This window comes from Chiroxiphia lanceolata, chromosome 6 (genome assembly GCF_009829145.1).
Source record: "Chiroxiphia lanceolata isolate bChiLan1 chromosome 6, bChiLan1.pri, whole genome shotgun sequence".
NCBI lineage: Eukaryota > Metazoa > Chordata > Aves > Passeriformes > Pipridae > Chiroxiphia > Chiroxiphia lanceolata.
In genome coordinates this window covers 32,617,186-32,632,309 of record NC_045642.1, presented here as the reverse complement: position 1 = coordinate 32,632,309, position 15,124 = coordinate 32,617,186, and the positions used below count along the sequence as shown (strand labels likewise).

Genomic DNA, 15,124 nt, shown 5'->3' with positions numbered 1-15,124 from the left:
TTGACAGTTAAAATACTTTTTGCAGATATCTGAAATTGCAAAAGAAGCTGGAACACAAAGAAAAGCAGAAGCTGAGAAGGCCGAGTAAGTCAGTTTTACAAAATTCCTGTTTAATTCCTTGCTACTTCCTATTGCTAGATAATTTGGCCAGAAAGAATGCAAGCAATGCTCAGTATTCAAAGCACTTTATGTACACTTTGTCTCATCAGTATTTTGAAAATACTTTAAGAGGTATACACTAAATATTTTTGAAAATATACTAAAGGGTAGCAGACCATCTCAGTGGGCAACAAAATGGTAATTTGATTTTGTGGCCCTTGACAATTCTGCATATATAAATCTGTGGTCACTATCTTTTTAAAAATTCCCATAACTACTTTTACAAATGAGTACCAGTCTTGAAAAGAACTCCACAACTTGTCAGTACTGCTATTTACACTTCTCCTACTACCTACTAAAATTTTCATGCAACAATATCAGATCATTAAAACACAAGATGTAACTAACCCAACCATTCTTATTTATTGCTCTTTTATCTGTTCTTGACTTGGGAACTTGATAGCAAATACATTCCTTTGTCCAGTCATCCTATATGCGACTGCCTTATTAAAATTTTTCAAAATGCTTACCTTGCTCTAGCAGCATCCTACTTTTGAGGGGCATGCTGTCTGCCTGAACATGCAGCCACATTTGTAGGCTTGCAGACCAACGGATGCCCTTAAAATATTTGTAGATACACACAAAATATCTCCCAGAGATTCTTACACATTCAAAAGCTATACATAATTTTCTTCTTTTTTTTTTTTCCTCTTCCATTTTGCTTCATGTTTAAAATATTTACTTCAGTCATTCCCATCTGCCGAAGTGAATTTTTTTTAAGTGTGCCATTAGGGTCAATAACGAGGTAGGGGTCAGTCTCTTCTAGGCAACCAGTGACAGAAGGGGAAATGGCCTCAAGCTGTGCCAGGGGAGGTTCAGGTTGAACATCAAAAAGAATTTCTTCACAGAAAGAGTGATTAAACATCAGAATGGGCTGCCCAGGGAGGTGGTGGAGTCACCATCCCTGAAGGTGTTTAAAAGACTGGATGTGGCACTTAGTGCCACGGTCCAGTTGACGTGGTGGTGTTGGGTCATAGATTGGACTTGATGGTCTCAGAAGTCTTTTCTAACGTAATTCATTCTGTGATTTTTTTCTCCCAGTATCAAAACTAACTTTCAAAGCCAGACTTTCTAAACTCAAATTCCTTCTAAATGAAAGCATTTACAATACAGAAGTTTGGCTAGGCATTTTTGTTTAGATAACCTTTCTTCTAGCATGGAAGATGGTGAGAAACAAGATAAAGCAAAGGAAGTACAATCTGAGCAAGTCGAAGAGGGAAAAATGAAGAAAAAGAAGCGAAGGCATGGACAAAAAATTGAGAAACCTGAGGCTGTTATGGCTAACTTCTTCAAAGCTTTGGAAATTTATCAAACAAAAATGCTTGTAAGTTTGTCTTAAATTCTTAGTCATTGAATTTTTATTTATGCATATGGAACCCTTGTTTGATATCGAAGGGAGAAATGTCATCATAAAAGGAACATTGGTGAGTTTTCAGATGATTGGCTCTATTCAGTCTCTTGTGATTTTTGTAATACTTCATAGAGTTATCTAAAGTGTTTCTGTGTTTAATTTCTCCTATCTTGGTCTAACAGGACAGATTAGTCTTTTGAGCTCCTTGTTATGAGCTCTCTTTTTTCCATAATCTAATTTCTAGAATCTGTAATTCTATTAGCTATAAGATTTATCTTTGTTCTTAAAACCATCAAATGTTGAATTCTCTGAAACCTTCTCAATTAGTTTATTCCAGTTAATATTCTATTTCAGTCTTCTTTGACTTACAATTTTAAGGCCATTACTTTTAATTCCATTCACCATGAAATAGGAGAACAGGCTGCCAAGAAATGCCCTTGCTCATTATAACTGGTGTATGAAAGCAACACAATTATATATTTAATTTCTTAGAAAGCTTGCTACTTTTCTTATCTTGATGTTACCTACAGGCCACCATTAATTCTTTTTTTTTTTTTACTTTCAGCACTACTTGGCAAGAAATTTTTATAACTTGAGATTTCTTGCTCTATTTGTTGCATTTGCCATCAATTTTATTCTTCTATTTTACAAGGTAAGGCTATGCATTGTTCTTTAAATATTTTTTGTTAGTTCCAAAGGAATATTTGGTGATGGTTTCAAGGCTTGTTTAATAAAGCCATTATTACAAGCCCTTAAACATGAACTAAAGCATTTAGATATGAAGTAGTTAAAAAAAATCTTACAGTTTGTAACTATTCAGGGTTTATTTTATTCAGGAGGAATGAAAAGAGATTTATTTAATTTCTTCTTTATGTGTTTCTAGGCATGTGTTTATAGGCACTTTTTCATTTAGTCACCTAAGTCTGTTATTGTTTGGATTGCTAATCTTCTTGAGGGAAATTTGAAATTGCCTAAATTAATTCAAATGTCAAAACTGTTGAATTTTTTATTTCATTTTTTCTAAAGAGAGACTTCAGTTGATCTGATTATTCTCGTTGATTTATTTTTTTCTTTTTCATAATAGGCTACAGTTCTTTTTTTACATCATTGATGAAGAAGGTTATACATTCATACCTTAATCTTAGAGGTTCACCTGAATCTGGAGTTGTTTCAGGTTCTGGTGTACAACACAGTGATACAAAGTAGAATATCTTCAGCAGCCTCCACTGATTTTTTTTCATGAATCTTCACAAGCTCTATTCATGGAAAAGATTAGAATTCAGTAAAGAAAACTTGCATTCATAAAAGGCTCATTTTTTCCCCTTTCTATACAGATTTGAAGTCTGACAGAAAAGTCCTGACTTATCTATATCCTGAAATCTGACTCTTTTGATTTTCCCCTCCTAGATATAGAATGAAATGCATCATATGTTTTCCAATATTACATTTTCCAGTTCTGTTGCTTACAGCCAAAAACTTCAAAGACAAAAGCAGGTGGCTGAACATTCAGTGTAGAAGTAACTAAGTCCTGATCTCAAATATCTTAAATGCAACTCCTGTAACACAATTACAGTCACAGGAAGGGCAGGTAAAGACACAAAAAGGGCAGAAGGTATGTGCACCATTCCTGGAGAAAGACCGTAGGGTTAGAGAAGAAAGATGGACTTAAGTATCTATGCAGAGTTCTGCTTTTGTCTATGCCAGTCCTTTTGTCCCCATTCTCTTCTGCTTTTCATTGAGTCTTCTGGGTGACAACCCATTCTGTTGCAGAGCAAGGACAAAAGTTTGCGTCTATCATTACAAGTCCATCTGTCATAAATAGGAAAGGGTCAGTGCAAGTGAAACAGGACTGAATAGAACTTCAGCTTTCAGATAAAGCTGTCAAAAAAGGGCCCTTAGGGCTTTTATTTTAAAGGCCAGGTTTTTAAAGGAAGAATTTAAGGCAGTATTTCAGTTTTATGGCTGATTAAATACTGTATATAGTTTGCAAGCCCTAAACTGAGTTATGAAATAAAAATCTGTGGACAATGTACAAGTTCATAACATGAAAACTTTGTTTCTTTCTAGACTTTAGTTATCAGGAAAAATGTAGATTACAAAACAAACCCTAAATTCAGTCCTACTAGATAACCCTGTCATTCCTTGGTTCTGACAAGAAAAGGTTTTTTGCACAACGTTTTCAATGTTTGTTTTAGTTTTGCTATGGCATTGTTAGAGGATAGATTTTTAAACTGCCTGTATTTGCTTTTTCTATTTTAATTACATGACATGATCTGGAGACTGTTAAAAAGAAGGACATTTAAAGCTAATGTTCTATAATCTTCCTCTGAGCAGGCTTTGCAAATATCATTTGTCATTAGAGAAAGGAAAAAGCTTTTAAGTTTATTGTGTGTTTTCAATATGCTTGAATTTTTCTCAGGTGACAGAAGAGCCACTTGATGAAGTAGAGGAAGACTCTAATCTCTGGAATTCTTTTGCTGAAGAAGAAGAAGAGGAGGGCATGGTCTTTTTTGTTTTAGAAGAAAGTACAGGCTACATGGCACCTGCTCTTAGAGCACTGGCAGTTGTTCATACTATCATTTCCTTTGTCTGTGTGATTGGATACTATTGCTTAAAGGCAAGTTATTAACCTTACTACTAATCTACTATTTGTTAAACAACACTGTTGTTAAACAATCACTGTCCCAAAGTGATTGTTGGTGCCAGTACTGGAATACCTATTTATACCTAGTTGTTTACAAATTCTCACTATTCAATATGTAGATGTTTTCTTTGTGTACTCTGTCTTCCAGAAATGGAATTATCTTTCTTCTTAGCAGTGTGTGTGTGTTTTGGATTTGTGGTTAAAACAGTGCTGGTAACACAGTCACCCTTTGGTTATTGCTGAACAGTGTTGCACAGTGTGAAGGCTCCCTTTGCTTTACCCACTCTGTGCATCTACAAGCATGCTGGCAGGGGTCACAGCCAGGACAGCTGACCTGAACAAAACAGTGATATTCCATGCCATGTAACACCATGCTCAGCAATAAAAAGTCTGGGTGTGGGAGGGTTGGGCTTGGCCATTGCTCAGAGGCTGGTTAGACATTGATCTGCTTGCAGGAGGTTCTAGTGTGACATTTGTTGTTACATAGCATTATAAAGAGTATTATAGGTACCAAAAATACATAAATCATGACATAGATGTCCACTGTCATTTTCACAGGTCCCTTTGGTGGTATTCAAGAGGGAAAAGGAGGTAGCTAGAAAGCTGGAATTTGATGGCCTGTACATAACTGAACAGCCAACTGAAGATGATATTAAAGGACAGTGGGATCGCCTCGTTATAAATACTCCGTATGTAAAATTAAATGATTATATGTGAACTGTTTATAAATATTATAGCTCATTAAGCCACTGATCTAGAATTTTCCTGTCTACTTTCCACTTAGTTCATCTAAAAGAAAGGCAATTAGCACCTTATATTAGATGCTACAGTATTAGATTCTAATGTGAAATCACATATTATCTATTTATTTATTACTATCATAACACATATCATAACACACCTCCTTTTCATTTTCTAGGATTTGCAAGGATTATGCATTTTACCTCACAATGTCTCTCCAAGACATTTCACATATGTCGCTATTGAAAAAGTTTTAAAAAGATAACTTCCACCCTTTCCAGTTACTCAATTTCACTTGTATAGCAATACTCTCCTGCCTTTCTTTCCCACAACTTGCTAAAAAAAACCTGTATATGACAGGAGAAGTAAATCTAGTGAAAAATATCAGTCCCAGAATTTGAGTAGGTATGATAGGAATTGCTGTCAGATTGTAGGCATTAGCAAACACTGTAGTAGTCATGCACAAAGAATCATCTGCTGTTCTGTGAATGAATGGTAGAAGGGTAGGAAAAAAAAACCAGAAAAACATCAGTAAACTGCAGAGATTTGTAGAAGTGACACAGACAAATATAGCTAGTCAACTCTCTTCCCTTAAAAGAATGTCTTATCTACAGGCTATTTTTCAGAATTTCCTTTTTCAAAACAAATTGAATCATGTTACAGTACTTTTCCTAATAGTATCATAACTTAAGGACAATGAAAGAAAGCAGGAAAAGAACAAAGTTATTTACAAGTCACAGACTAGTTGTGGCTAGTACGTAAAAGCATAAAAACAAGTCAGCAAAAATAATCAACTCTATGCATCAGAGTGACAATATGCTGCCAAATATCCAAAATATGTATATTATCAGTCATACTCAATTTTTGTACACTATAAATAGTGGCCTTAAAACCATCATTAAAATTAAAGCAGTGAAGAGCAGTGACAAGTGGTGGGGAGAGAAAAATCTTATACTTTGTAGTATTTCCTGCTAATTGGCATTGTCCAAAACAGACATAATATACAGTAAGGCCACTACAATGAGAAATTCCTGGGCACTGCAATTCATAAGACAGTTCAAGAACAGTATTTTTTATGATCTTCTTTGAAGATCAAAGAAACATCACTGATAAGAAAAAACACTATCTTTTTTTTCTTGCGGGTCAAAGTTGATGTATTACTTTGTGTCTAAGATCTCTCCTGCATAAAACCAGTTGCTTATTGAAGCATCATGATTGCTTATTACTCTCAAAAAAAGCAGAGAATTTTCAATATAGATACCCTGACAGCTCTTTAATATTTAAGATTTACTGCTCCATTTCTTTCTTCTAGGTATACACAACAGCTTTTCTTTTAATTATTAGTGTGGGCATTGTTGCTCAGAGGCAGATGATGCAAAATGCTCTTTAGGGGAACAGTCTTGTGGCTTTAGAATTATAAACAGTTTTTACTGTGTCTTGTCTGGGATGTCAGAACCAGTGAAAACAACATGACACGTGAGAACAAGATTACCACTAACTCCTGGTTTTGGCAAATGATCTTTTTCAATTTTTGGGGGGCTTTTAATATTTTTTTTTTATTTTGTGTTGGCAAACTGTCCACTGTTTCGCAAGTGTTCAGTGACTATTTGAAATGTAATCCACTGAACTTAAAAAATTATTTGTGCTTCAAGACTCTCTTATTTTCATCTGAAAATCATTGCCTGGTTTAATTTTTATGGCTAGGAGCAATTATTTATTTAGGAGATGAATGATATTGAAGTGCAGTGAGTGAATGAAATTACAGCAAAATCTGCAGTGATCAGGAACATGGTATTTTCTCTTTTTTCATTGTTTCTTAATTTTCCCCTAACAAGACAAATAACTTGAAATATCTTTGCCTTATCTATATAGGTCCTTCCCTAACAATTACTGGGACAAATTTGTAAAACGGAAGGTAGGCTTTTTATATTTCTATTATGTTAAGTCATAGCAATAACTGACTATTTGGTTAATTTGGATATCTGTGTGATATTCTCCTGCACACATAAATATGCAAATAACTGAGAACTGAAATTTGTTTTATGGAAGTCATTGTTGTGTTAAATGTCTTTTTGAACAGGCAGCTGCAGCGTAGGTGGGAAGAGGGAGGAAGACAGAAGGCTGTAGTTTCCTTCCTAGACTCAGATATTTGAAATAACTTTGTACTGTCAATCAGCCAGCAGGTCTAATTTACAGTCATTGTCATCTTTAGGATACAAAGCCCCCTCATCCCCCTAAAAAAAGAAAAACATGCCAGCTTAAATAACAGCAAATTATACATAAGCTTTCAGATAATAGCCTTTAATGCTTCTATTTTTCTTTTTTATGCTCTCCCCCCCACCTGGGAGTTCTGACTGTTCTGGTAGTGTTAATTGTGAAAGACCTTTTGTTTTTTAATTCCTGACAACTACTGGCCTAAAGTAGGGTGAATGTCACAAAGGACCTTCTCTGAGAAAAAGCTTCTCCTCTTCCATTTTTAGGTTATTAACAAGTATGGAGACTTATATGGAGCAGAGCGCATTGCAGAACTTTTGGGTTTGGACAAAAGTGCCCTTGATTTTAGTCCAGTGGAAGAGAGCGAACCAGAAGAGGCATCTCTTGTATCATGGTATGATTTCTGACCTTCACAGACAAGTTATGTGTTGGTATAACTTCACCATCAAAGATAAAAATGGATTTTATATTGAAACTGTAGTGATGTTTTCCTCAGTGTGGAAAATTCAAATGGAGAAGTATTTCTAGTGTGGAAGTAAACTTAAAAAGCTTTTTGTTCGTTCTAAAACGTACTTGTGTTATAAAAGCAAGAAAAAAATCCATGAGTTTATGCTGATTTATACAGCTGGGCACTCTTTTATTTTAAACAATAATTAATGCAGCATTTAAAGTTTTTACAACAGAGTTTATAAACCAAAGGACAGAAAAAGTAATGATAAAAAATATGTAGATTCCAGGTGTCTAGAAAAAAATTCATAGATGTTTTCCTGACTTAATCTGTCAGTGAAGACAAGTGTATGAAAATGTCCCAGTCTCAAGTGATTTAGGCTCCGACAAGAGTTTGGTTTCCTTGATATTTAAGACACACAAGAAAGATTTCCCTTTGCATGCCATCTAATGGCTAATAAAATATTCAGAATCTTGCAGAAGGCATTATCTTTTCTCTTGGTTATTCTGGCAACATTTTACACTAGACAGACCACTTACCTCTCAAATTCAAGCAGTCTGGGTTCCAGATGTCACTATTTTTGACATACATTCTAATTTTTTAAGTCCGGAATATGGCAGTGTCACTCCTACTGAAATTGTTTCACCAGTTTCAGTGGTTTAGAAACTCTTTATAGGTGCTCAGAAGTAATGAATACTCTGAAAAATGAAGCACCTGCCTCACTCTAAAAAAATGAACTGTTAAAGTACATCACCACCTTCAGAAACAAATGTGAAGTGCTAAACCTAGTTTGCTGTTTATAAACACAGAATTCAATACTTAATTTTGACATTTTTGTATTTCAAAAATTTTGTATTTCCTAGGTTAAGCTCCATTGATACAAAGTACCACATTTGGAAGCTTGGAGTTGTCTTCACTGATAATGTGAGTATTTTAGCCTAGAATAACATGCTTTGATTTACTCTAAACACGATTGTATGTTTTCCACTATGTGCTTTTATTTTAAACAACCATACATAAATAACATTCCATTAGAGAGCGATTTTAAAATATTTTTTTCTGTTATGTCAGAATTTTCTTTTTGATTCTAAAGGGCAGTATGCACCTCCACATCACTGATATAATGACAGCATTTTGGAAGTTAATGGTACATTCATTTAATTTTGTAGAAATCAACCTAGCAACCAAAGGTGTCTTTTCTAAAATCAAGCACAGTCTACAAAAAGTTATCCTTTTTCATACTTGAATCATGTGTTTGACATGGCTGACATTCTTTTCTTTCAAACCTCCTCCTTTGAAAGGACCACGTTTATACTAAAATTCCCTTTTTTTTTTTTTTTGTGAATCCTCTTTTTGCATCCTCTTGAGCAAACAAAAAAGGCAGCCAAAGTAAATCAAGTGAAGATGTATAAATTCCTTGTCCACTAAAATACACTGAGCCATTGTTCTTCAATATGAGCTTTGATGTCAAAGTGGCTTCAGGTTCACTGCTTGTTAAAAGAATAAGATGTGTTATGTGCCTTAGGTTTTCTGGGTAGTACAGTGCATTATTTATTAAATTAATGGTTTCAAAGGTAGCTCAATAATTATTAAGATAGAGATTGATGTTACTTGGCCATACCAGTGACGGTGGGCAAATCTCTTTCATTTAGCATCAAGGAGTGATTGTGGGGAGTATTCTCACTAGCATGAAGAATCTACACACACACATAGACTTAGGAGTGCCAGAAATCCCTGCTGTTAAAAAGTGGGATTGAGCTTTTATAATATAAAGTGATTGACTGGAAGTCATATTTTTCTAGGCTAGTCATGCTAGCTGAGCAGAGCACCATTTATCTTTAAATAAGTTATTAGTACTACCACTCATTGGTTCCTCTGTCCGGAAATATTTGCCTTCCACATCCCTGCCAGTGCCAGTTGCTGTCAGGATACAAATGCTTTTCACATCCTCATGATGTTTAGTTTTGGAGTTGAGCGAGGCTGGTCTCAGCATTCTTCAACACCAAAAGCAGCATGACGTCCTCCTCTATCACTGGTAATTTTCACAAGTAGGGTGAAGTTTGAGCTTTTTCACCCCTACATAGGCAGTGTCCTGCTACAACAATGTAAGTGACTTTAGAAAAGCTGTATTCTGGATCCAATAATGCACATTAGCACCTGCTAACACTCTGCCACTTTTCACTTTCTCTGCAGTCATTTTTATACTTAGCTTGGTACACAACTATGTCTATCCTTGGGCACTACAACAACTTCTTCTTTGCTGCTCATCTGCTGGATATTGCTATGGGTTTTAAGACACTGCGAACTATTTTGTCTTCAGTCACTCACAATGGCAAACAGGTTAGTGCTACATGCAAAGGTTTGAAATTTTGTAAAAGTATTGGAAAAAATTTGTTGTACATAGGAAATATCAAAATGCAATCCATTTTCACAGTCACAGATTTTGATTACGATTGGATTAAAGACTAGATCACATCATGTCTTCTGCAGCACACTTAATACGTTAAATCCTATGAAATGATAATAATCTGTACCCACCAAGCACAGATAGATAGAGATGTTTCGTACACAACAGAAATTACATAATTTTAGAAAAATACAATATGAATTACCTAACCAGCTCCTTCTGTATGCTCAATGATGAACTGATTGGTGATAAATAACAGGAATTCCCAATTTCTCCTTAGCTACAGCAGTAATAATGACCTGGGTGCTGAAATTTCAATACTTACCTAGTAAGAATGTCCTCAAAGGTGTGGGCAGTCTGCACTGTGGAGTACATTTATGTGTCACTTTGTCATGCAAAAATCAGATTAATAAAAGGTACTTCCAAAACTAATTGTTGAAATTTGTGCAGGTAATCATTCTCTGATCTCTGAGGACTCTATATTCCTAGCTAGCATAACAACAAAAACCAAGCTTCACAGTTACTTTTTAATTTACATTTAGGAAATCCAACAGAACTTCCCCAAAGTTTAATTTCAAACATACACATTCCATTCCTTCTCAAATGCCGTAACATATATTCTAAGCCCACTCTTACACCCTGCTATGCTTGTCAAAACATTTTAAATTACATGATGTTTTGGAAGAGGCATAAGAATATCCCCATACAATGTGATGATGTGTATCGTCACAAGAACAAATTAAATCTCTAGTTTTATTCTTTTCATTTTACTTCAGGATGACCAAAATCATATTACTTTTAATATAATGCTTGATATATTTTCTTTATGAGTTTTATTTAAATGTAATAGTCAAAACTGAGCACAGTTGACAAAACTGTTTCAACTCAAGACCATGGCTTTTACTTAAATTCTTAACAAGCAAAGATTAGTTTTTCTAATCCTGTTGCTTTTCTTGCTAGTAGATAGGAACATTGAAAGACAGCTGCAGATTCCTGAATTGAAATGTTCACTTTGGGAGCATACTTACAGATCTGCTCAAAGTGCTAAATGATGAGCTTGTCGTTCAATACTCTCATGTTTCTATTAGAAGAGTAATACCAGTTATTGCATTTTTTAAAATACATAGCTTTCAGTAACTCCTCTCCAGAGCCGTATCTTCTAACACCAGCTCCAATAAACAATATAATCTAGTCTCATTAACTGCTGAACATTTTCACCGAAGGGTTTTATTTGCTTAAAAGCAGGACTTGGAAATTAATTACACTTTGGTTATCTAAAAAATTTTCCATCTGCTTTATCAATGGATTGCTAACCAGCTCTGGAACAGAAAACAGACTATGATAAGTCATTGTAAGTCCCAATAAGTCCTAGTTGAAATTATTTATCAAATTATAGAAAGGGGTTTATTTTAAACATTTAATTTTTACTGTATATCCAGTGTTTCAAGTTACTAAATTTAACTTTGAAACTAAACATTGCTTCAATGATACACAGTTTGCATGCATATAGCTCAGAAAGATGGAAACAACTCCAGTCTCTTGATACTGTTTTTCCCTTTGATTTTCATGAGAGCAGGGCAAAGTAACAGCTCCATGGTGATCCAAGCAACAGGGAGACTTCAAAGCTATCGTAACTGCTATCTTTAGTTTTTGGGAAAGGTACAATATGATCCATTTTCAATATTTAAGGCAATACATCAAGCTAGCCTCTCTCTTCTGACAAAATGAAATTGAAACCTCCTTTCATGTCATGTCTCCACACACAGCTTGTTCTTACTGTGGGACTCCTGGCTGTAGTAGTCTACCTTTACACTGTTGTGGCATTCAACTTCTTCCGCAAATTCTACAACAAAAGTGAAGACGAAGATGAACCAGACATGAAATGTGATGACATGATGACGGTAACTAAAACCTCACTCGCATGCTTCAAATGTCATCCTGAATTTTCAAATGCATACTTAAAATAGAATGATAAGCAAGGATGGATGTTTTTGTTGTTAAATCCATGGGTCTCTTCTTCTTGATATATGTAATTTTGAAAATATGAATGGTCTTAAAATTCCCTCTGCATTCTCCAGTGGTCTAAACAAAACAGCAAATAGATGACATATAGGAAGATATTCTGGATTTTTCTCCTAAATACTATAGTACATGATTTGCTGCAATGCTTTTATAGGTGAGAATGGCAAACCCTTGAAGTATGTGGAAGAAATTTCTTGACAAACTAGTCAGATCTGGAAAAAGATGCTGTGTTGTCACAACACAAATAAACCCTATTTGTTCCCAATGCTTGCAAGTGGACAAGCTCTTCCTGTCCTTATTTAGATTATATGCATTATATGATGTTATTAGCACTAGTTATAAAAGCCTGCTCCAAAATTACAATTAGTAATTTAGTTATTAATTAAGAAGTCAAGGATGAGAAAGTGGAAATTACAAATTATTATGGGTGATGATCTTATGCTACCAATTTACCATCTGATTTCTACCCATTACCACTGAATGTTATTTATGTAATAATAAAATATATTCTACAGATGGTATGAAGAGGATTTGATTTTCTCATTGCATACAGAAACACAAATTCAGGTATCACAAATGTAATATTCCAAATTTGTGGCCAGCTGATTTCTTCCATGGAATAGTAACTCTCTGCCCTGTGTTATACACCAAAGATAGAATAAAATACCTCAGAACAGAGGTGTATAATAGACTTCACAGAATGATCTTCCCCATTCTTGAACTTTCTTTTAAATACTCAGTGTGAGTCAGACATGTAAATTACAGAAATTATGAAAACTGCCCAAGCTGGTCCCTTTGTAAGCTGGATACAATGGTCTGGTCATAAAATAGGTGTAGGAGTAATTGGAATAATGAAACCGTATTACATTTTAAACCACTCTCCTAAGTGCAGTAAATCAATTCCAAGTTACATTTGTAAGTATGATTAGACTGGTACCAGCATCTTATGTCGACAGTAAAACTGCATTATAAAAATGGATGTATAGTTCTGTTTAGTGTTTGCTTATGTCAGGTTTTATACTGGTTATTTAATACCCACTGCCATCTAATGTGACTTTAGAAAACTGGCTGGGATTAGAGATTTAAGTTGTTTTTAGGCCACAATGTGTGGCTGAAGGTGATTACAAGATTCTGTAGCCAATTCATACAGGAACATCAGTAGTATATCACTCCTGCAGAAGACTCCATTCTAATATACTTTCACAGCTTAAATATACAGATTTTTAAACATTTTTCCATTAAGATTTATATGTTCAAAAAATATGACACGCAGCAACATTTTTGTAAAGTTATTTTTTCTGCACTGAACTGAACACAGGCTGTTTCACACATCACAACTAATTTACAATATACTAAACTAGACACCTAGTATTGCAAAATTAAATTATCCAGAAACCACCTAAATACTTTTGTGAATATGTCACTATTTCTTTTATGGCAATATTTTCCCACATTTCTAAACTTCATTGCAAGACTTTAGAAGATGTCCTCTGCATACTCAGAGCAAAGTAGAACCTTAGGAATCAATTTAAGGAGTAGAATATAGTTGAATACAGTAAATAATACAAGAAAAATGCTCCCAAATGGTCTCAGTCTGAACATAAGACCCAGGGAGTGAGGAGTGGGTAACAGTTGATGCTGACTCCTGCTCTTAGTGTACCTGAAGGTAGAATCACATTAGGTAAGACAGGAACAGATTTTTGGTGCACTGTGTGTGATACATGAGGAATGATATTATGTGTTCTTTGTAACTATTCTTTGTTACTATAACTCGTGAAGAGAATTAGCAGAGCAGAATAATTTAAAAAAAAAAAAAAAAAAAAGAAAAAAAACCTCAGAGTGATTCATGGTAAATATATCTGCAAATCTTCCTCTCTTTTTTAGTGTTACCTGTTCCACATGTATGTGGGTGTAAGAGCTGGTGGTGGCATTGGAGATGAAATTGAGGATCCTGCTGGAGACCCTTATGAAATGTATCGAATTGTCTTTGACATCACATTTTTCTTCTTTGTCATTGTTATCCTACTGGCCATTATTCAAGGTAACATCACTTACCTTAGTAGAGACTGTTCAAAATTAATTTAATGAAGCTCAGCAATGTAAACCATATTATGTTTGAGGTAAATTTAGCAGTATAGCTATAAAGACTTATTTATGATCTGATAAAATCATTAATTCTGAAAGTAATAATTTTAGACTTAATTCATAAATAATGCCTTGTCCCAAGTACTGCACAAAGTCAAAGCACAAGATGTGTAACCTCAGGGAAGGGTCACAGATGATGCAGCTTGTGCAAGATCACTGTTCTTCCTATAATTACCATTTAAACTTAGAGAGGCTTGCTGAAGACTTTCAGCTTGGAACCGCTACAGCTGGCTGGGGAATGGAGACTTTCCCCTTGAAAAGGGTAAATGACATGAAGAAAGTCACCATGGCCACACAACCATTTCCTCCTTTCGTTAGAGGACAATTTGTAGGGTTAATTGGTTTGCAGTTTTGGTTCACAGTGAACGAGACCTCTCCTCAGTGACAGTCAGCATTCAACATTCATTGCATGAACTGACCTCAGGCTGTTAGGAAAAAACCCATCTGGTGGCAAAGAAAAAATGTAACGCATGTCACAGTCCCCAGAATGATCCTATCCTAATCCTAATATGTTGGAAGTGCAAGATTAACACTTCAAATGTGAAGCAGTCTCAGAAACTGGCCAAGGGGGGCTCTGGGAGCAGAGTTGTCTTTGTTGAACAAGAGTTGGGATACAAGAGTTTCATGAGTAAAGGAGTGAAAATTGATTTCATTCATGGGACAAAAGAAGGTTAAATTGACTGTAATAAAGGACAGAAAAGCTTTTTCACTTTCAAGATTGTACCTCCATGTAATAGGAATTCTTACTGCTGGGAGTGCAGTATAAAAAAAATTGGATGTCTGGAAATTGATAGATTGTAACTTGAGTTGTTCAACCTAGACATAAGTACAGTAAACTCTAGACAGTGGAGGACTGACATTATTTTCAATATGAATATTGCTCAGTACCGAACTGTTGCTTCTTTTCAATTTGAAATAGGTCTGATTATTGATGCTTTTGGTGAATTAAGAGACCAGCAAGAACAAGTGAGGGAAGACATGGAGGTAGGAAGC

The 15,124-nt window shown here is 35.0% G+C and overlaps 1 protein-coding gene across 1 annotated transcript in view; it reads left to right on the top strand.

Annotated features, from left to right (window-relative positions):
* Positions 1 to 15,124, top strand: part of RYR3 (ryanodine receptor 3) — a 209,575-nt gene that overhangs the window by 190,878 nt on the left and 3,573 nt on the right. The window contains 12 exon segments of the mRNA XM_032689828.1: positions 19 to 84; positions 1,315 to 1,483; positions 2,076 to 2,162; positions 3,930 to 4,127; positions 4,713 to 4,843; positions 6,768 to 6,810; positions 7,376 to 7,503; positions 8,421 to 8,481; positions 9,751 to 9,897; positions 11,731 to 11,865; positions 13,871 to 14,027; positions 15,051 to 15,115. Of these exon segments, the coding sequence (XP_032545719.1) occupies positions 19 to 84; positions 1,315 to 1,483; positions 2,076 to 2,162; positions 3,930 to 4,127; positions 4,713 to 4,843; positions 6,768 to 6,810; positions 7,376 to 7,503; positions 8,421 to 8,481; positions 9,751 to 9,897; positions 11,731 to 11,865; positions 13,871 to 14,027; positions 15,051 to 15,115 (1,387 nt within the window).